This window comes from Falco peregrinus, chromosome 7, assembly GCF_023634155.1.
Source record: "Falco peregrinus isolate bFalPer1 chromosome 7, bFalPer1.pri, whole genome shotgun sequence".
Classification (NCBI taxonomy): Eukaryota; Metazoa; Chordata; class Aves; order Falconiformes; family Falconidae; genus Falco; species Falco peregrinus.
In genome coordinates, this window is record NC_073727.1 from 19,707,012 (window position 1) to 19,723,864 (window position 16,853).

A 16,853-nucleotide genomic window follows, 5' to 3' on the forward strand; every position below is an offset into this window, starting at 1 on the left:
TTTTGCTGAAAATAATGTGATCAAAATTCACCAGATTTCAATCCTCTTCACAATTCTCCTGAGGGATCAGTTCACATAAGATTTCCAAGAGCTCCCTTTTCTTTCCTGAACTCCAGATTTAAAAAATCTGGAGATGAAGAAAAGCTAACTTACTCTATTTAATAATCTAAGAGCATGTCTCCATTTATAAGAATTTAGGAACACTTACAAGTGGTTGGGTTCTCCTTTCCAAGGCTCAGAACCACAGAATGGTTGAGGTTGGAAGGGATCTCTTGAGATCACCTAGCCCAACCCACTGCTTTGTCAGCTACAGCAGGTCCAGGAGTGTGTCCAATTGGGTTTTGATGTCTCCATAGACAGAGACTCCACAACCTCTCTTCACAACCTGTTCCAGTGTTTGACCACCCTTGCAGTAAAAAAGTGCGTTTCTTTTGTTCAGGTGGAATTTCATGTGTTTTAACTTGTGCCTCCTGTTCTATCAGTGGGCCCTACTGAGAAGGATCTGTCTCCCTCACCCTCATTTCTTCCCATCAGGTATTTCTACACATTGATAAGATCCCCTTGAGCCTTGTGCTCTCCAGGCTGAAGAGTCCCAGCTCGCTCAGCCTCTCCTCATCTTTGTGGCCCTGTGCTGGCCTTTGCTTCAGTAAGCTCATATCCTTCTTGTGCTGGGGAGCCCAGGACTAGCTACAGCACTCTGCACGCAGCCTCACCAGCACTGAGCAGAGATGGGTACCCTTCCCTGACCCGCTGGCAGTGCTCTGCCTAATGCAGCCAGCCAGAATGCTGTTGGTCTTTTTTGGCCATGAAAATACTTGCTGGCTCAGCAAAATTAAGCCTGAAAAATCTATTTTGCTTATACAGGGACACTGTGGTATAGTTCTGGGGCACAGGGTAAGACATGTAAACAGGCACAGCTAAAATTCACTCAAGTCAGGTAGATAATTTAATCATCAGTGCAAGTACCAAAAAGCACAGATTATTTGAGTTTGCATGTTCTATAGAAAACGATGCTTCCCTAATTACAGAACATCTACTTACACACACACGCACACCCTTGTGACTCAAGGAACGTGTTCACAATCCTAATCAAGTATATATTAGAATATGTAAAGTAGAGATAACCTGCATATATCTATTTATCATAGCTGAGTGTGTGAACTGAGGCTAATGAAGCAGCCCTTTAACACCTACCATTCAGCAAAGATCTGGGAGAACTCGAGGGAGCTGTTGGCAACAGGCGAAATGAAATAAAAAGGGACATTGGAGAGTCCGGCAGAGTCAATGTACTGGTACAAGCACTCCAGTAGATCGTATATTACTCCAGAGGGGTAACAGGGAACCAGCACATTTCCTCCATTCCGGACTGTCATAGCTAAGGGAGAGAAAATGAAAAAAATCAATTAATGGAATTAATATTTAAACTTTTTAATAAATTCATTTAATCCAAATATTACATAAGGTATAAAAAGAAGCTACTGCATGAATTAGCAGCACACATTATGCATATGAATTGAGAGAAACACTTCTGATCATTCAATACATTTATTTACTGCCTTCTCCAGGCTTACTGGAATGAACGCTTACACTTCATCAGCCGGGGGACATCTAACAGGCTGAGCACATGCACAACTCCTGACACGAGGGGGCGGTCTTGCACCGGCACATGTCGGTAAGTAAGCGGCACAAAACACCTCACCAGCAAAATCAACCCTGCTCCATCTATTAGCTGTCCACCAGAGGGGAAGGACAACGGTTCGCGGGTCTCAGCCTAGAGCACTGGACATGGTAAACCGCTCTGTACTCGGTTTTCAGTACTCTAGACAAAAGGCTGAAGATGTGCTATTTCAACCAGCTCTCGAAGCTGGAAGAGGGTGGAGCCTTTCTGCTTTCTAAAAATTCTAAGTATTTCTGTTCTTTCCATATAACAAGGACAATTTAAAACTTCTATGAATTGCAGACAGCATGGGACTAGAGAAAAATGAGAAAAAGAAAAAAGAAAAATAGGTTTATGCTATAATTGAGACAGATCTGAGTACAACAGCAAGAGCATGTAGAGAGCAAACATTTTGTTCTTTTGGCACAATGAATTACAGAAATGCTGCACCTTATGGGAAAGTGGAAATACTTTCTCCAGCAAACTGAGCAATTGCTGCCTCACTAGGATTTCATCTGTGGTTGTGGGGTAAAACCATCTACTGATGTTAATTGCAGTGCAGCAGCAGTAACGTTATGCATCAAGGCATTACACAAAAAGCTGTGAAAAGAGCCTGAAATCACATATATTGCATCCCAACATAATCACTTCCTTGACTTCAGTTTATTGACAAGCTTTGATGGGGTACGGATTTAGCACATTAAGGGTCCTTCTGCCCCACCTATACGCTCAAGGAAGATTTTTATGGCTGAATGTTTAAAGGTTTTACAGAGTCTAGGGAAATGCGCAGACTGTAGTAGGATTTTTCACATGCATTTAGGTGCTTAACTCCTTTTAGCAGTCAGTGCCTGTTATGTGATGATCTCAACCGCAACTGGTGGTCAAAGACACCTTCTATATCAGAGTTATAACTGCACTGAGGTGGATTTATTGCCTAGGTTTTCTCCAGGTCACATCCAAACTCTATCATCAAAGTATCTGTGAATATCAACAGCAGTAGTTTGCATTTGTCCAGAATTCGAGATGTTACAAACATCCCAGCAATGTGTTATATTATCCCTCCTACATGGGTGAGTCTAAACTCTCCCATCTGTAAACAGGATGTGAAGAGAAGAATGAAGAGATTAAGAATATTTTCAAAGACATCCGGGGCCTGAAAGTTAAGCCTCTGGCTCCAGAACCAGAATTAGCATTGCTTTATTATCCACCCAAAAATTCTACAAAGAGCAAAGGTAAGTACCTATATCCACGGGCCTGAGACAGGGGATGCAGAGTGCAGGGTGCATTAGTGATCAGTAGAAAATGCTAAGGAAAGGCTATGCCTGCAGCAATGTCTCTGCTCTGAACAAAGATACACCAAGGCTGCGTGTTACCATGAAACTAGCTCCTTCTTGAACTCGGGCTCCAACTAGTTTCACCTGGTTAAGATGAATGGCTCACTCCTCCCTTTGAAGAAGCTGGAGGAAGAGCTTTCATCTAACGATGGGCTGGTTAAAGGATTTGTCCAGGCCATGAAAAATGTGGGTTTCTTTCCTAAACGTTTGTGGTGGGTTGACCCTAGCTGGACACCAGGTGCCCACCAAAGCCACTCTGTCACTCCCCTCAACTGGACAGGGGAGAGAAAATATAACAAAAGGCTCATGGGTCAAGGTAAGGGCAGGGAGAGATCACTCACTAATTACTGTCACAGGCAAAACAGACTGGACTTGCAGAAATTAGTTTCATTTATACACCAAAATAAAATCAGAGTGGGATAATGAGAAATAAAACCAAATCTTAAAAAATACTTTACCCCACCCTCTCCCTCCTTCCCGGGCTTAACTTCACCCCCAGCTCTGTCTCCTTCCCCCGAGCAGCACAGGGGACCAGGAGTAGGGGCTGGGGTCGGTCCCCCACCCGCTGTCCCTGCGGCTCCTGCCCCCCGTGGGGAGGGTCCTCACCCCCTGCCCGGCCCCAGGGGGGTCCCCGCGGGGTCCCCAGCCCTGCCCCCGCCCGGGCTCCTCTCCCCACGGGGCCACGGGCCCTGCCAGGAGCTGGCCCAGCGCCGCTGCCCGCGGGTCACAGCCCCCTGCGGGCAGCCCCTGCCCCGGGGGTCCTGCCCGGGCTGCGGGGGGGAGCTGCCCCCGGGGGCTCCACGGGCTGGGGGCACGGCCTGCCCGGCCGGGGGCTCCCCACGGGCTGGGGGAGCCTCTGCTGCGGCGCCTGGAGCCCCCCGGCCTCCCCCTGCCCTGGCCTGGGGGGCTGCAGGGCCGCGGCTCCCACCTGTGCTCGCTCCTCTCTCCGGTCCCACCTGCAAAGGGGGTTTTTCCCCTTACCCCAGGGGCGCTCCCACCATCGCTGGTGGGTCAGCCCTTGGCTCCATCTTGGAGCCGGCCGGCATCGGCTCCATGGGACACGGGGGAAGCTTCCAGCAGCTTCTCACAGAAGCCACCCCTGTACCCCCGGCTGCCAAAACCTGGCCACGCACACCCAGCGCAGTTTGAATTCACAGCTCTGCATTCACTATGGGAACCTCAAGCCTTTTCTGTTGAAAACAATCAGAAATTCAACATTCCTGGGGCCACAGAGAAAATAATGGAGGGTAAGGTTTTTGAGCAGACTCCAACTTGAATTCCTGTTCCCAGGAAAACTACAGAAACGGTTACCAATAATTTACATAAAATCACAACCCGATGAGTGGAGCGCTCTTGCAGCCAGCTGCCCTACCCATCTGGCCAAGGACCCAGGGTTGCTGGCCCCTCGATTCTCATGTTCCTGGTGGCACAGTGATGCACCTTTGAAACTGGCCTTGTGAACACCCCTGCTCCCCAGGACAGGACAGCAACATGGCTATCCCACCAACAAGGTTCTGTGTGACAACTTCTTAGAACACGCTACTCAGTTCCTCGGTGCAAGTTCATTTGTATGTGCTGTGGTCAGCACAGCTGGGTACTACTTCTTGAGGGTGCTCTTAAGTGGTTGCATAAAGAGATAAGAATTACCTCCTAGCTTCTGCAAAATGGGGATGAGAACCTTTACAAGCATATTGCTTTCCATGCAAGCAGCAGGTCCAATCTGGTTCTCTGCACCACTACAGCAACTTTCTATAGTTGTCAGTAAGAGGACACGTATATTTGAAAGCTGTTTAAAGCCCAATTTATCTCTGTGACTGATGGATGCACTCTCTTGATAAAAGTTGTGTAATAATCTTGGCATTTCAAATTTAGTCTCCTTCAGTAGCTCCATAACAAGTTGTTCAATTTACAACTCACAATGAGATACTTGCTTTTCGAACAGCTGCCACCACAAGGTCAAGTTGGCACCTAAAAAGCAAACTGTGCTTTTTTTTCTGCTTTATATAAACACACACGCGCACACACAGAGGCACAACCGCACACGCACACAAAATATCACAAACTGTCCCTATAGACAGTCTGGTAATTCTGCTGATGATGCCTAAGGCAATGTAAAAATACAATTGCTTTTCTTGAGCTGCAGAGTACTGGTGCTGCAGTGCTGAGCACAGGAAAAAGGGGTTTGGGCTAAACTGAGAGGTTGGAGACGTGACAAATGTGATTTCAGTGCTGCACACACAACGCGGAGAGGAAATCATGCATATGACTTGGTAATAATGGGAAACATCATCTACAACTCTACATGCTGGGATGAAAGCAGAGTTCAAGGTGGAATTTTCACACTTCCAGTTCTGTGCTTCACAACACTTATTCACAAACTTGCTGTTACCTCACGATCGTTTTTTGGTAAATTTCCGGTATCTGCTTTAAGAATTTTTACCTAGTGTATTCTGAGTTTCTTGCAAAGTCCCCTGAACACTTTGGGAATGGGAAAAATATCTGAAAACTATTGTGCTCAGCTTGCCTACTCTACTGTTCTTCTAGTAATCTATTGCTTTTTGGACTTTTTTACAGACTTGAAAAAGAAAATTGATTCACTATTTTCTTCTCCTGATGTTGGGTAGATGTGTAAATACCGCTGGCGTCATGTAAAAGACAGTCTCACCGCTGCATTAGTCGTAGATTTATTTAATTTCTTCAGGTTGCTGTTTTTTGGCAAATACCAATCAAATTCCAGTTTCTCACAATGGCATTATTTTAAACACGTATCTTCCTTTGGTCTTTAATAATTTTCTAATATCTCTTAGTTTGCCTCCTTCAAGATAGAAGCCAGCTTGAAGACCTTCTGTGAAACCCTCAAAATAGTTCAGAATGTTTCTGTAAACCAGAACAACTTGTGTAGATAAACACCCACCTGTACCTACATATGTAACATGTTTATTTATATGCACTCATCTTTTGGATTTTGCTTTGGCCCAAGCTACATCTCTAAGACTTTAATTTATAAAAGCATTTTAATTAACAATGCTCTCACTCTTGTTTACTCAGCATCCAGCTGTCGCAGTTCAAGACATGAGTGACCACCAAGGCACTTACTAGAGCACATTTGCAAGCAGAGCTGGCAGCAGGGCAACACGTAACACTCCTTGGCTTCTCCAGTACAAAGTCTAACATTTCAGCTCACACTTGCTTCCTTGGTGGTTTAAGGTAAGATGATAGGATGTGGTCATGCTGCCGTCTGTCAGGGGGACAGTAACCGCCATAACAGTCCAGAAGGGACAGAGAAAGGCAACACATCTGGATCTAGTACAATAAGGTCACCAAAGCTTATCTGTCATAGCTCATACGGTAATAAAATTAACAATGCTTAAAAACACTGAAAACACAGAATAATACACACACATAAACAAGCACACACATCACTTCGGAAAGGAAGTCACAGGTGTTAAGAATTAACACAGCTTCAGGGGAGGCTGAACAAGTTCCTGGAAGAGAAATCCACTGAACATTACTAACTACACAAAAGCCATGTCCAATTCAGGAAATTCCTGAAATAAAAATACTTGAAGGCTATGAGATTATGAGAGGAAAGTATCATAGAATCTCACCCTGTTCTACTTTAGGCATCTGCTCACAGCCCCTATCGGAGTCCAAATGTTGGCAGAGAGATCTTTGGTATAACCCACAATTACCATTCTTACAAAATGCCAAAACACACTCCATTAACAGGTATTTACACTACAAGGAACCATCCTGACCCTGTAATTCATCTTTTCATATAAACAAAACCCACATAATTGTACCTTCTACATTCCACAACAGGACCTATGACTCCTGTTTGAACTAAAACGTGTCCTAAACAGAGATACCTGATTTCGATTTAGAGGTGGTAGGTGATGAAGGAGTCTACACTCCTTGTAGGATTTGCCTTTACTCATACTGGGATTGTGGGACAGCATATAGATATTCAGCATCTGTGAATATGCACAAGGATTTTTAAATGAGGAAAAAACCAAAGTATTGTGGCTTTTTTTTGTCTTCTCCAAGGGTACATATGTAAAAAGTAAGGCTAAGAACTTGCACTGGTTTCTGTTCTCAACCTTATTCTGCAGCCTTGGGTAAGACACCTAAATATTACAGCTCAAATTTCTCCCAGGTGGGTAACAGGAACCAAAACACTTGCTCACAGTGAGGAGTCCCTGATTTTGACTTTTAATGTTTTTTGATAACCTTTGTAAGAATCCTCCTACCACCAGTTTTTTAGTCTTCTTTGTAAAAAATAGTTTAAAATAAAGGCAAGATCTCTGACAAAAGAGCAGGCAATATACAGCAGGACAGACATGAGAAAGTACTTTGGTGAAGGAAGGGTGACAGCACAGAGGCACTGAGGTGGGGGAAGGGGAGAAAAGGAGAGAACAGCACTGGATGTGACATTGCAAACAGGCTGGAAAACGCTGCCATTCACACTAATATCACAGCTTTGCAATTATCAGCTTTTCCAGCTGTGAAAGCGTCTGATTAGGTTTTATATTTCTGGGGTCTATAAATATATGTTGATGTATTTTTTTAAACAGAGATTGTGCTGTTTGCTTCTGATATATTTAAAAATCAGGTGTAAGAAGGGAAGCAGATGTGCTTGTTTTCAAAACTGAAAGTCATAAAAAAGCATGTAAAGATTTTACACTGGCTGATATACAGGAAGGAAATATTACTATTTCAGCTGGGAACAATATCCAAAACCTAGGCAACACGTAGTCTGTTGGCAGCTAGAGCGGCATACTTAGCAAACCAAGAGCAGCAGATGATTAAATCTCATTATACCTGTTCCATTCCAAAACATTTTAGGTACAACTTGTGTCTTTCCAAGCACTTACTGTATTAATGACATCAGGAGCACATCGTAAAATCTAAACAGCTAGTTTTATGCCAGAAGCTATAGCTGGACAACTTATTCAGTTCCAGGAATCTCAGAATTATTTCCCACCCAAAGCAATGAATAAGATGATAAAATAGACAGAGGACTTCTTTCAACGACCTACCCAAGTTGCTGCAGAACTCTCCTACCATGCCATCTGGGTTAGCAGTAGGGATTTGTGTAAGACCCGTCAGGATGAGAACATCACTATTTTTAAGAGAAGCCTGGTCCATGGGCTGAAACAGAGCACAGTGAAATAAAATGAGTAACATGAGAGTTATCACACAGGTTTCTCTGCTCTGTACCAAGACTGCAATACATAATAGATAGAGTGACCAAGAAGTACACATGCAACACTTTAAAGTTAACGTTGCTCCATCTGTGGAAACCTAACTGGAGTTATTAAAACACACACAACTGTTTACCTGCATACTACAGCCCAAAACAAACAAAGGAACTGTAAGTAGTCTCCATAGACTAATAATTTCATGGCCTCAGGAGCTGAACACTGAAAAGCCAGTAATTTGCTGAGGATGTGGCTGTACAGTCTGGAACAGTTTGACACTTGCATTCCTATATCTGGCTACGCTAGTTTCTAACACCCTTCCCTTTGTAAATCAAGGTGTCAGCTTTGATTTCCAGGGCTCACTGTCTACAAGGGACAGTATCATCTTCCTCAACCATTCAGTGGATTCTCTTTGGAAGAGGTAAGATCAGAAAAGGACTTAGGGCTCAAAGCTCTCAATTGTGTGCATGAATCTGAATGCCACATAAGTCCCTCCCCTGACTGTGAAGTCTGCTCTTCTGCCTGCAGTATTACAACCATGACGTTCAAATACTCATTTCATATTGTTTTTGCAGGCCTTTTCAGATGTCTGCACTTGTGAAATAGTAAATGGCTACTGCTGGTAGAAAAGAGAAAGTGGTTTAGATTCCTTAATATTGACAAAGTTTATTTATCTAAGTAATAATCACTTACATTAATTTTTTAATGTAGCTATAATATCAGGCCAAACAGACAAGTATCAGAAATCCTTAAAAGTCAGTAGCTGAAAACAGGTGAAAAATCGTAACTTCAACTGCGCACACACACACACACAAAAGATAGCATTCCCAATGCAACACCAGAGCTAAAAAAATAGAAAAAATGGCCTCAAGTTGTGCCAGGGGAGGTTTAGATCGGAGATTAGGAAAAATTTCTTCACTGAAAGGATTGTCAAGCGCTGGAACAGGCTGCCCAGGGATGTGGTTGAGTCATCATCCCTGAAGGGACTTAAAAGACATGTAGATGTGGCGTTTAGGGACATGGGTCAGTGATAGACTTGGCAGTGCTGGTTTTATGCTGGGACTCGATGATCTTAATGGTCTTTTCCAACCTAAGTGATTCCGCAATTCTATGGTTCTATAACTTGGCTTACCAGTCTCCCCTAGTGAATCTGATAAGCACTACACCCTCCTCTAGTTCCTATCTTTGAAGACTGTGCTAAAGGCTAAGCTATGTCAAAGTGAAAAAGATGTTTTCATAGGGCTACCACCTCTGATCCACTGGATCTACAGAGTATGTTGTACTGATAGCCTTACAGTCATAGCCACAATCCTAGATCATGTGGTTGAAGTGCTCAAGGTAGCTATCACAGCATCTATCCATGCCATGGTGCTTCCTGGGGGACAGATGTGTTTCCATCTGCACACTATATCCCGTGAGCTCACAGGTGTAGCAGAGGGACTGACAATTAAATGGTCTAAGGGAATAGCGTGGCAACTTGGCCACTGGCAGGCAAGCCTCACCTTAAAGCAAACATTGCTACTGCCTTAACTGCATAAATGCTCACACTTTTTTTTAATGAGGTCAATCATTTGATGTGTTTTATATTGGCATTTTATTAAAGCAGAATGAAAATACATACCCACTTCTCTCCATCAGTAAACAGACATTCAGAAATCGTATTTAAGTGTGACCCGATACTAAATACATATTATTTATACTCAAAATTTAGCGTAATCCAATCTTGAAAAGGCAAAATCCACTTCTCTCTCTGCAGATGCAATACAGCTATGGTGAAAAGTTAACTTTAGCTTTGCTCTGGGCTGGAATGCACTTCCCATAGCTACTATTCAAGCAAAGGTGGGCAACTGCAGGGAGCTGCGTGGTATTTTACACTTATTTATCCTCAAAAGACCCTCTGCAATCTTACCAACCGGGAAGGATCTCTGCTAGAAGAGACTGGTGAAGAGACTTCCTCTACTGAACTTAGAAGACCACTGTGCAGTTAGTTCCCTTGCTCCACATCCCCCAGTGCCATTCTTAAGAGGTTAAGATCTTGCTTTGTTAAACATGCAGAGGAATTTCATATCAACTTCAACAGAAGTTTATGCTGTGCGTCACCTTGTGGGACCAGACCTGTTATGTGAGATTTATTGCAAACTTTGACTCTCCATAGCGTGTCCATGAAAATGAAATGCCAATAATGCAATAAAAAATAATATCGAATCTGCCTGTGATAATGTACATAATGATTATGCCATATTAGATACGCATAATTTCAGATGCTATTGCACTGAGAGGGCTTGCATTGATTTTTGTGGGTTAATGTAAAGAATATGTCTTAAAAGGCTTTTAGTGACATGTCTGAACCTGTGCTGTCAACTCCTGTTCTCCACTTCAGTGGCAACAGTGTCAATTCTAGCCTCAGTAGAGGGTGAGGCAAAATTTTCAACAGAAACCATCTGGCAGAAGACAGAAGTAAAGGGAACAACTAATGGTGCCAGACCTAACTCTCAAACAAACCCTTTATAGCTCTTCAGTTATTTTCAGCAGCTATGAATATAGTCTTGCTGAACCCTTCACCTGCACTTCCTGCAGACTTGCTGAGGATTTCACAAGATATTTCTGCTGCTGCATGCAAGATCAACCCAACAGCCAGCATTCACTTCACCGTTTCAGCTTATCCTGGGCCATGTCTAAGCTAACTGCTTCACTTTCTATCTCTTGTCAATAGAGATGGACCAATTACAGATGTACCATAACTCTGCTGATGACAGACGTAACCTGGATGTAACTTCAGATGTCAAGAAAACGTTTAAGGTGTAATTTACACCAAAGAAGCAACCCCACTCTCTTCCCGTGACTGCTAACTCTAACCTGTGTTGCCATCTCCATTATGTCAGCACTTAAACCCCAATCCTGGCAGAAGGGAGACGAAGGGAAAGATTGGGCAGGGGCCCAGTTTAGGTTAGGTGAGATGAACCTTACCCTGTTTGCACCCTAAGAGGAGATGCTTTGCAGGCTATTACTGTGTATTACTAGACACAATGTAGTAAGAGGATGAAGCATTCTTCCATTTGTATGCCCAAATAATCTGCGTCTTATCACCCTAAACAATCAAATGGCTGATGAAAGCTTGGTCAACTGAAGCTCATTTTTAATAACTATGAAGGGAGTTCCAGAAGACTGGGAAAGTGCTAAGATTTCGATACTACTCAAAAAGCTCTGGAAATATTTTTACATAAACATATGCTGATTAACTGGATATCCTTTCTAAAACAAAACACACTGACTGTTTTCATACACTGTTAAAAGATGGGAATTTCATTGTGACTGCCCACCACAATTCTATGGAGAAACAGGTTAGAACAACAAGTTTTCACTCCCTGATGAAAAAACTGCTGATTTGTTGAACACTATTTTGACTCTGTGCCACTCAAGATACTGTTATCATTACATATTGTTTGTCAAACATCAAATAGATGAAGAGCTGACTGGCTGCTTACAAAAACACACTAGTCATTACAGAATCACCATATTGTAGGAGCTTGTGCTGGTGTTCACAGGGATTAACACTAGGACAAAAAATATCCACTGTCTTCAAAAAATATCTGGAAGGAAACACAAGACAATGATGATATCTAACACACAAACAATACGTGGTAACATTTGTGATGTGGTAAGTAACAAGAAAAGTGCAAACTGAATGGAATTTTAACTAGCTGGTAAACTATTCCTTCAAATTATGTGTTAGTATAAAATAATGCAAAGTGCAACAGACTATATGCTAAAAACTGAGGCTCTTAGAGAGCATGTGGGACAAGCAACACTCAGCAGCGTGAGTGGTCCAGGCTTCTTCTCTTGGCAGCAAACAGAATAGGTCCCTAAGGTTTCAGGTAGGCTCGCAGCACATTTTCCTACACTTGTTAAAGCTGAATCCACCCTGTCTAACTGCTGCCACTTCTGCAGGTTGCAGTGAATGAGTGCAAAACTGCTGCTCATGGGCTGTGCTCTTACCAGGCAGTTTATTCACACACCATTCCTGCCACGGAGAGGCAATTTCCTTAAGAACGGGGATTTTACCAGAAGTTTCCAGAGAAATGTTTGCCTTTGGAAAACGATGAAGCATGGCCCGTCCAATCTGACAAACTGAATCACTATTTCATACCAACGAAAAGAAAACCCTCTCAGTTACCAAACTACTTCTTCTAGTGCAAAGCTTCTCCTCACAGAAATATTCCACTCATGTATCGTCAAATACTGCTGTTCCTTCACTAGAGGTGACAAAAGAGCAAAACCCAGGCCAGTATTAGGCTGATGAGAAAAGGGAATTTAGAGACTGATACATTGCACGCAGCTAAATACAGCCATACTATTAAGGATGGTTTATCTATTGTAGTTGTTCAGCTTTTATATGAAAGATGCTCAGAAGCAAAGCTCTTTAGAAGATACTCACCTTGGGGGAAATTACTTACTGATCATGAACCTGACACATTTTCAAAATTATTTTTAAACCTGCTAATATTGCTTTTAACTATTTTGACAACTTCTGAAGCACACAGTACTGCAAACTTCAAACCATTCTTTGCACTAAGAATTTATGGATCTAGAGAGAATTAATTTACTGGAAATTACATCTACAGCACTATAAAGACTTTGCCCTTAGCAGAGCAGGGTGGAAAAGTTGGCAGCCAGTTAGCTATCATTTCTCCCAAGGAAGGATGTTTCAGAAATGATATAGAAGCAGTCTGTGAACTGTCTGTAAAGACTCTTCAGTGACATACGGATTTTAAAAAAAAGTCACTAATGCTCTATTGTTTAACTCTCTTGAAAATTTCCTTCTAAGGTGAAGAAGAATTTCACAGCTGGTGAGTTAACATCAAATCAGCAGTAACAAAGAATTCTAGTTATCTTTCTCCAATAACTATAGATATCTGTCCACTTATCAGGGTAGTATGTCTTCTCAATGACCGTTAAGTCTAGACAATTGCTAATAAAGTTACCTTAGTAAAATCTCTATACTACAACTGATCCCAGCTGGAATAAGCCCCTCTATTTTTTTTTGAGCAAAGACACTTGCCCCTGTAGAAGACTAACAAAAGTCAGGGGCTGTACCTGAGGGTGTGTTGTAAGTAGAGAAGATCCTGAGACGTAGGAAACCTTCTCATAGTGTGACTGGATAATCCAATTGGAACTTCCAAGAGCATAGCCTGAGCTCAGAGGGGTGACCTGCACAGCACCAAACAGCTCCTGAAACACACAACAAGAGACATTAACTTCAGTGAGCTCCCAAGAGAAATCAGGTCACTTTATCATCAGTAACATTAATTTTAAAAGTAGTTCTGCTGTTCAAAGCCTTTATGAAGCTAGTTTCCTGAGATTTTTTTCTTCTGGTTTTATTTACCCATGTCTACCAGAATATATGCTCTGAGAAAAGCTTTTCCTAAGGTAAAGTCATACAGTTTCTCTTCCATGTGAATTCTATTGCATCTAACTGAGCTCACACTGAACTATAACTCTAAATGGAGGAATCACCCGGGGTCTTGATCCTCCGCCTGCCCTTGCTGTGTTGAAGAAGCTTGTAGGAGCTTTACGTCTTTGAAGACTCTACACTCCCTTAGCCAAATTTTATTGCTATTGGCCAGCAGAAGAGAAGGAAGTACAAGTAGTTCTTTACTGATACAAAACTCTGTTTGGGTTACACATTTTGCTGTGGAAAACAAACTTCAGACACACTTTCTAACTTTATTTCTTTTTAAATGCTATCTACTGGTGGTTTAGAAACAACATCTTGCAAACACAATCCAAGTTTCAATTTCAGCTCTAAGCATAAGCAACGCAACAGTTGTCTCCTTTCCAGGTGTCATCAGAAAGTGTATTGCTTTATCCGTATGCAGTACTGTGTTATACTTGTTTTGAGAAAGGAAAATAAGCCTCCATGTATACCTCACTAATGTGATCTACTTTCTGGTTACTGAATAATAGAACAAGCATCTGATTCATGCAATGCTAATGATTTTCCTAGTATCTCAATACATATTTGGATGCCTTGCAAAACAAGGCAGGGTCTCCATCCCCTGGAGTGTGTAAACCAAGGCTCTAGATTCTGCTAACATACAGACATGTAAAATGGACAGCAAACTGTTCTTGATGCTGTTACCCAGTTTTGGATTAACTGGCTAATTAGGGTCTGATTATTTTAAAAGTTAGCTTTGTGATGAGATAAAATGTCTCTTTTCCTGGTAACTATAAAAGAATGATTGGCTCAAGATGCACAGATCTAAAATTAGGCAAGATGCATCCACACTGTGAGGACAGTTGAAAACGAACAGTAACCACCCATGGATACAGAGGAGTCCAAATGCCCTCCACCTGTCCAGTTGCTAGACAAAGCTGCAGCTGTTACTTACATCAGCAGCCATGTTAGTGGTGGCTCTGGGTCTTTTTTTTTCACCAGCTATAATACAGCACCACACAAATCCAGATCCACCAAATTTAGTACACAGTAACACTGGTTACTGTTTCAAATTGCCTTACATATAAACAGCAGTCTCCAAACCTCAGTGGCCTATCACTTAAGAAAAGGGAGCAAATAAAAAGCTTTGGGTACACAACTTACTTTAAACCACCTTTTTATTTCTTATGGCCTTGAGCAACAACAGCAGGTATCATGGCCCACATGCTGCCCTCCAAGCCATAAGGGAACAGTGTATCTGCAGATTACTGAATTGTTGGTTTAGTTCGTTCTGGAAACTACACTGGATTATAGTCAATGGCACTATAGAAAAATGTTACCTGGGAACCCTGGGAAAGGAGATTTTCAAGTTCAGGTCAAACCATTAGGTATTGTTTACAATCCCTAATTTGCAGTATAAAAGAAAGTGGAGGCTAAAGCACTCATAAGATTCCCAGAAGTGAGATACGGTAACTCAGAAGGGGATGTGGCTTACAGACAGAAAGGATACATTCATTTGGTACATCCTCCCAGCTCTCAGTGGGCCAGCCATCAACTCCAAATTTGAAGGTACATCGTCTTAAAATTGGCATCCCCAAGGATGAGGAAAAATAAATGGATATTCACTGATTTCACCAAACAAGAACCCTTCCTGGGAGGCAGACTGAGGGCCATTCAAAATAATATTCTTTTGCTTTCCTAGGCTAGGGTAACTAGATCTTACACAGGATTAGAATAGAGAAGGAAGGGCATTTCCAGAGAAAAGCTGGAAAACAAGTTGTTACTGGTGACCTGAGGACTAGGAAACAAGTTATTACTGGTGACCTGAGGACAGCTTTACGGGTACTCACAATTTTCTGAGAATACCCCACCATCTGGATCTTACTGAGTGCAGCATTCACTTCTGGCATGGTGTAGCACTTCCTCCACATAGACACCTCCACTGCATCCTTCAGAGGGGCGGGCAGCAGTCTGCAAAGATCAATGGGGCATGGGCATTTTCAAAACTTTCTGATGGACTGCCAGCTTTTATACTCACTTCAGTATTCTCCAGATCTTACATTTTTCTCTTTTTTTCTTTTCATTTTAAATATGTGTGGTGCTTCAAAGTGAGGAGCAAGACTTCCTGCTTATTGAGGAGCAGAACCACACTGCCTGTTTCGCCTCATGCCAAAGTCTGCTCTCCTTCAGCTCTTTGTCATTGTTCATATTCAGCCCTTTCATCAAAGAAGTAGCTGTGATGAAGGTGTTACAGCAACTCTTGTGGTATTTTCACCACTGATGAGATGCTGGCTGATCTGACATGTCAACATGAAATGCACCACCAGAATTGGTAGAGGTGACTGGGATCTTCAATCAGTGTCTATTTTGCATATCCTAAGAATGTGAAACCAGAAGTAACCCACAATCTTGTCATTAAAATACAGGTACCAGCCCATGAACAAAGGCTGGCTCTGCTCTCATTTTTGTCACCAGCCTCTTACAAGAGCATGTGCCCCTGCACCTCATCTTCCTTGCCTTCAACTCACGATACCCCACTTGCCTTCCAAGTGTACTGGCAAGGATACATTAGCTGACACTGCAGAGCTCTTTGAAATCCCCTACACGGAAGTATTTAAGATGTTTTACACCAAAGTAAAATCCATCCATTCTGCTCTTCACAGACATTGCAAGTTAGCTGGACGGCGTTGTCAAGGGAAGAAGTGAACTATAATGTCACAGGCTGTAAGAGAGATGGCTAACTTCTGGGAAATAAATCTTCCTTAGCAACATGAACTGAGGCAGGAAGCAGCACAGCTGCCAAATGCGTAAGAAGAATAGGATTTTTTTTGTATATTAAACCAATGCTAAATCAAAGGCTAATTCAAACCAATTTCCAAAGATTTATGGAAATTGGTCAAGTTTCTTTGATCAATTTGTTTAAAGGCATTTAATTTATTGTTATATCTACTAGGTCAGTGAACTCTTCCATAATTTAAGATACTGAAGAAAGGATTAAGGCCAGATATTGCCAAGACTGCTGTACAGGTCTAGTGCGATAACTGCAATTCCAGCACATGCTGGCTGAAAGCACACTGTGCTTAAGGAAACAAACAAAGCATTCAAGGTCTTTTGGGGAAGTCATAAGCAACAAAAGGCCAAACAATGTGGATAGTTGTCCACCACTGCACTGAAGCAAATTGCCTGTAAAAGCCTTTAACCTACCATAAGAAACATTTAGAGTTGGA

The 16,853-nt window shown here is 42.3% G+C and overlaps 1 protein-coding gene across 2 annotated transcripts in view; it reads right to left on the reverse strand.

Annotated features, from left to right (window-relative positions):
- The window catches only part of INTS9 (integrator complex subunit 9), a 72,878-nt gene that overhangs the window by 35,312 nt on the left and 20,713 nt on the right, over nucleotides 1-16,853 (reverse strand). For both annotated transcript variants that reach the window (XM_005236641.4, XM_055810446.1), the window contains 4 exons: nucleotides 15,477-15,597; nucleotides 13,287-13,421; nucleotides 8,031-8,142; nucleotides 1,195-1,375 (listed from right to left, as the gene is read on the reverse strand). In XM_005236641.4, coding sequence (XP_005236698.4) covers nucleotides 1,195-1,375; nucleotides 8,031-8,142; nucleotides 13,287-13,421; nucleotides 15,477-15,597 — 549 coding nt within the window. The remainder of the gene's footprint in view (nucleotides 1-1,194; nucleotides 1,376-8,030; nucleotides 8,143-13,286; nucleotides 13,422-15,476; nucleotides 15,598-16,853) is intronic.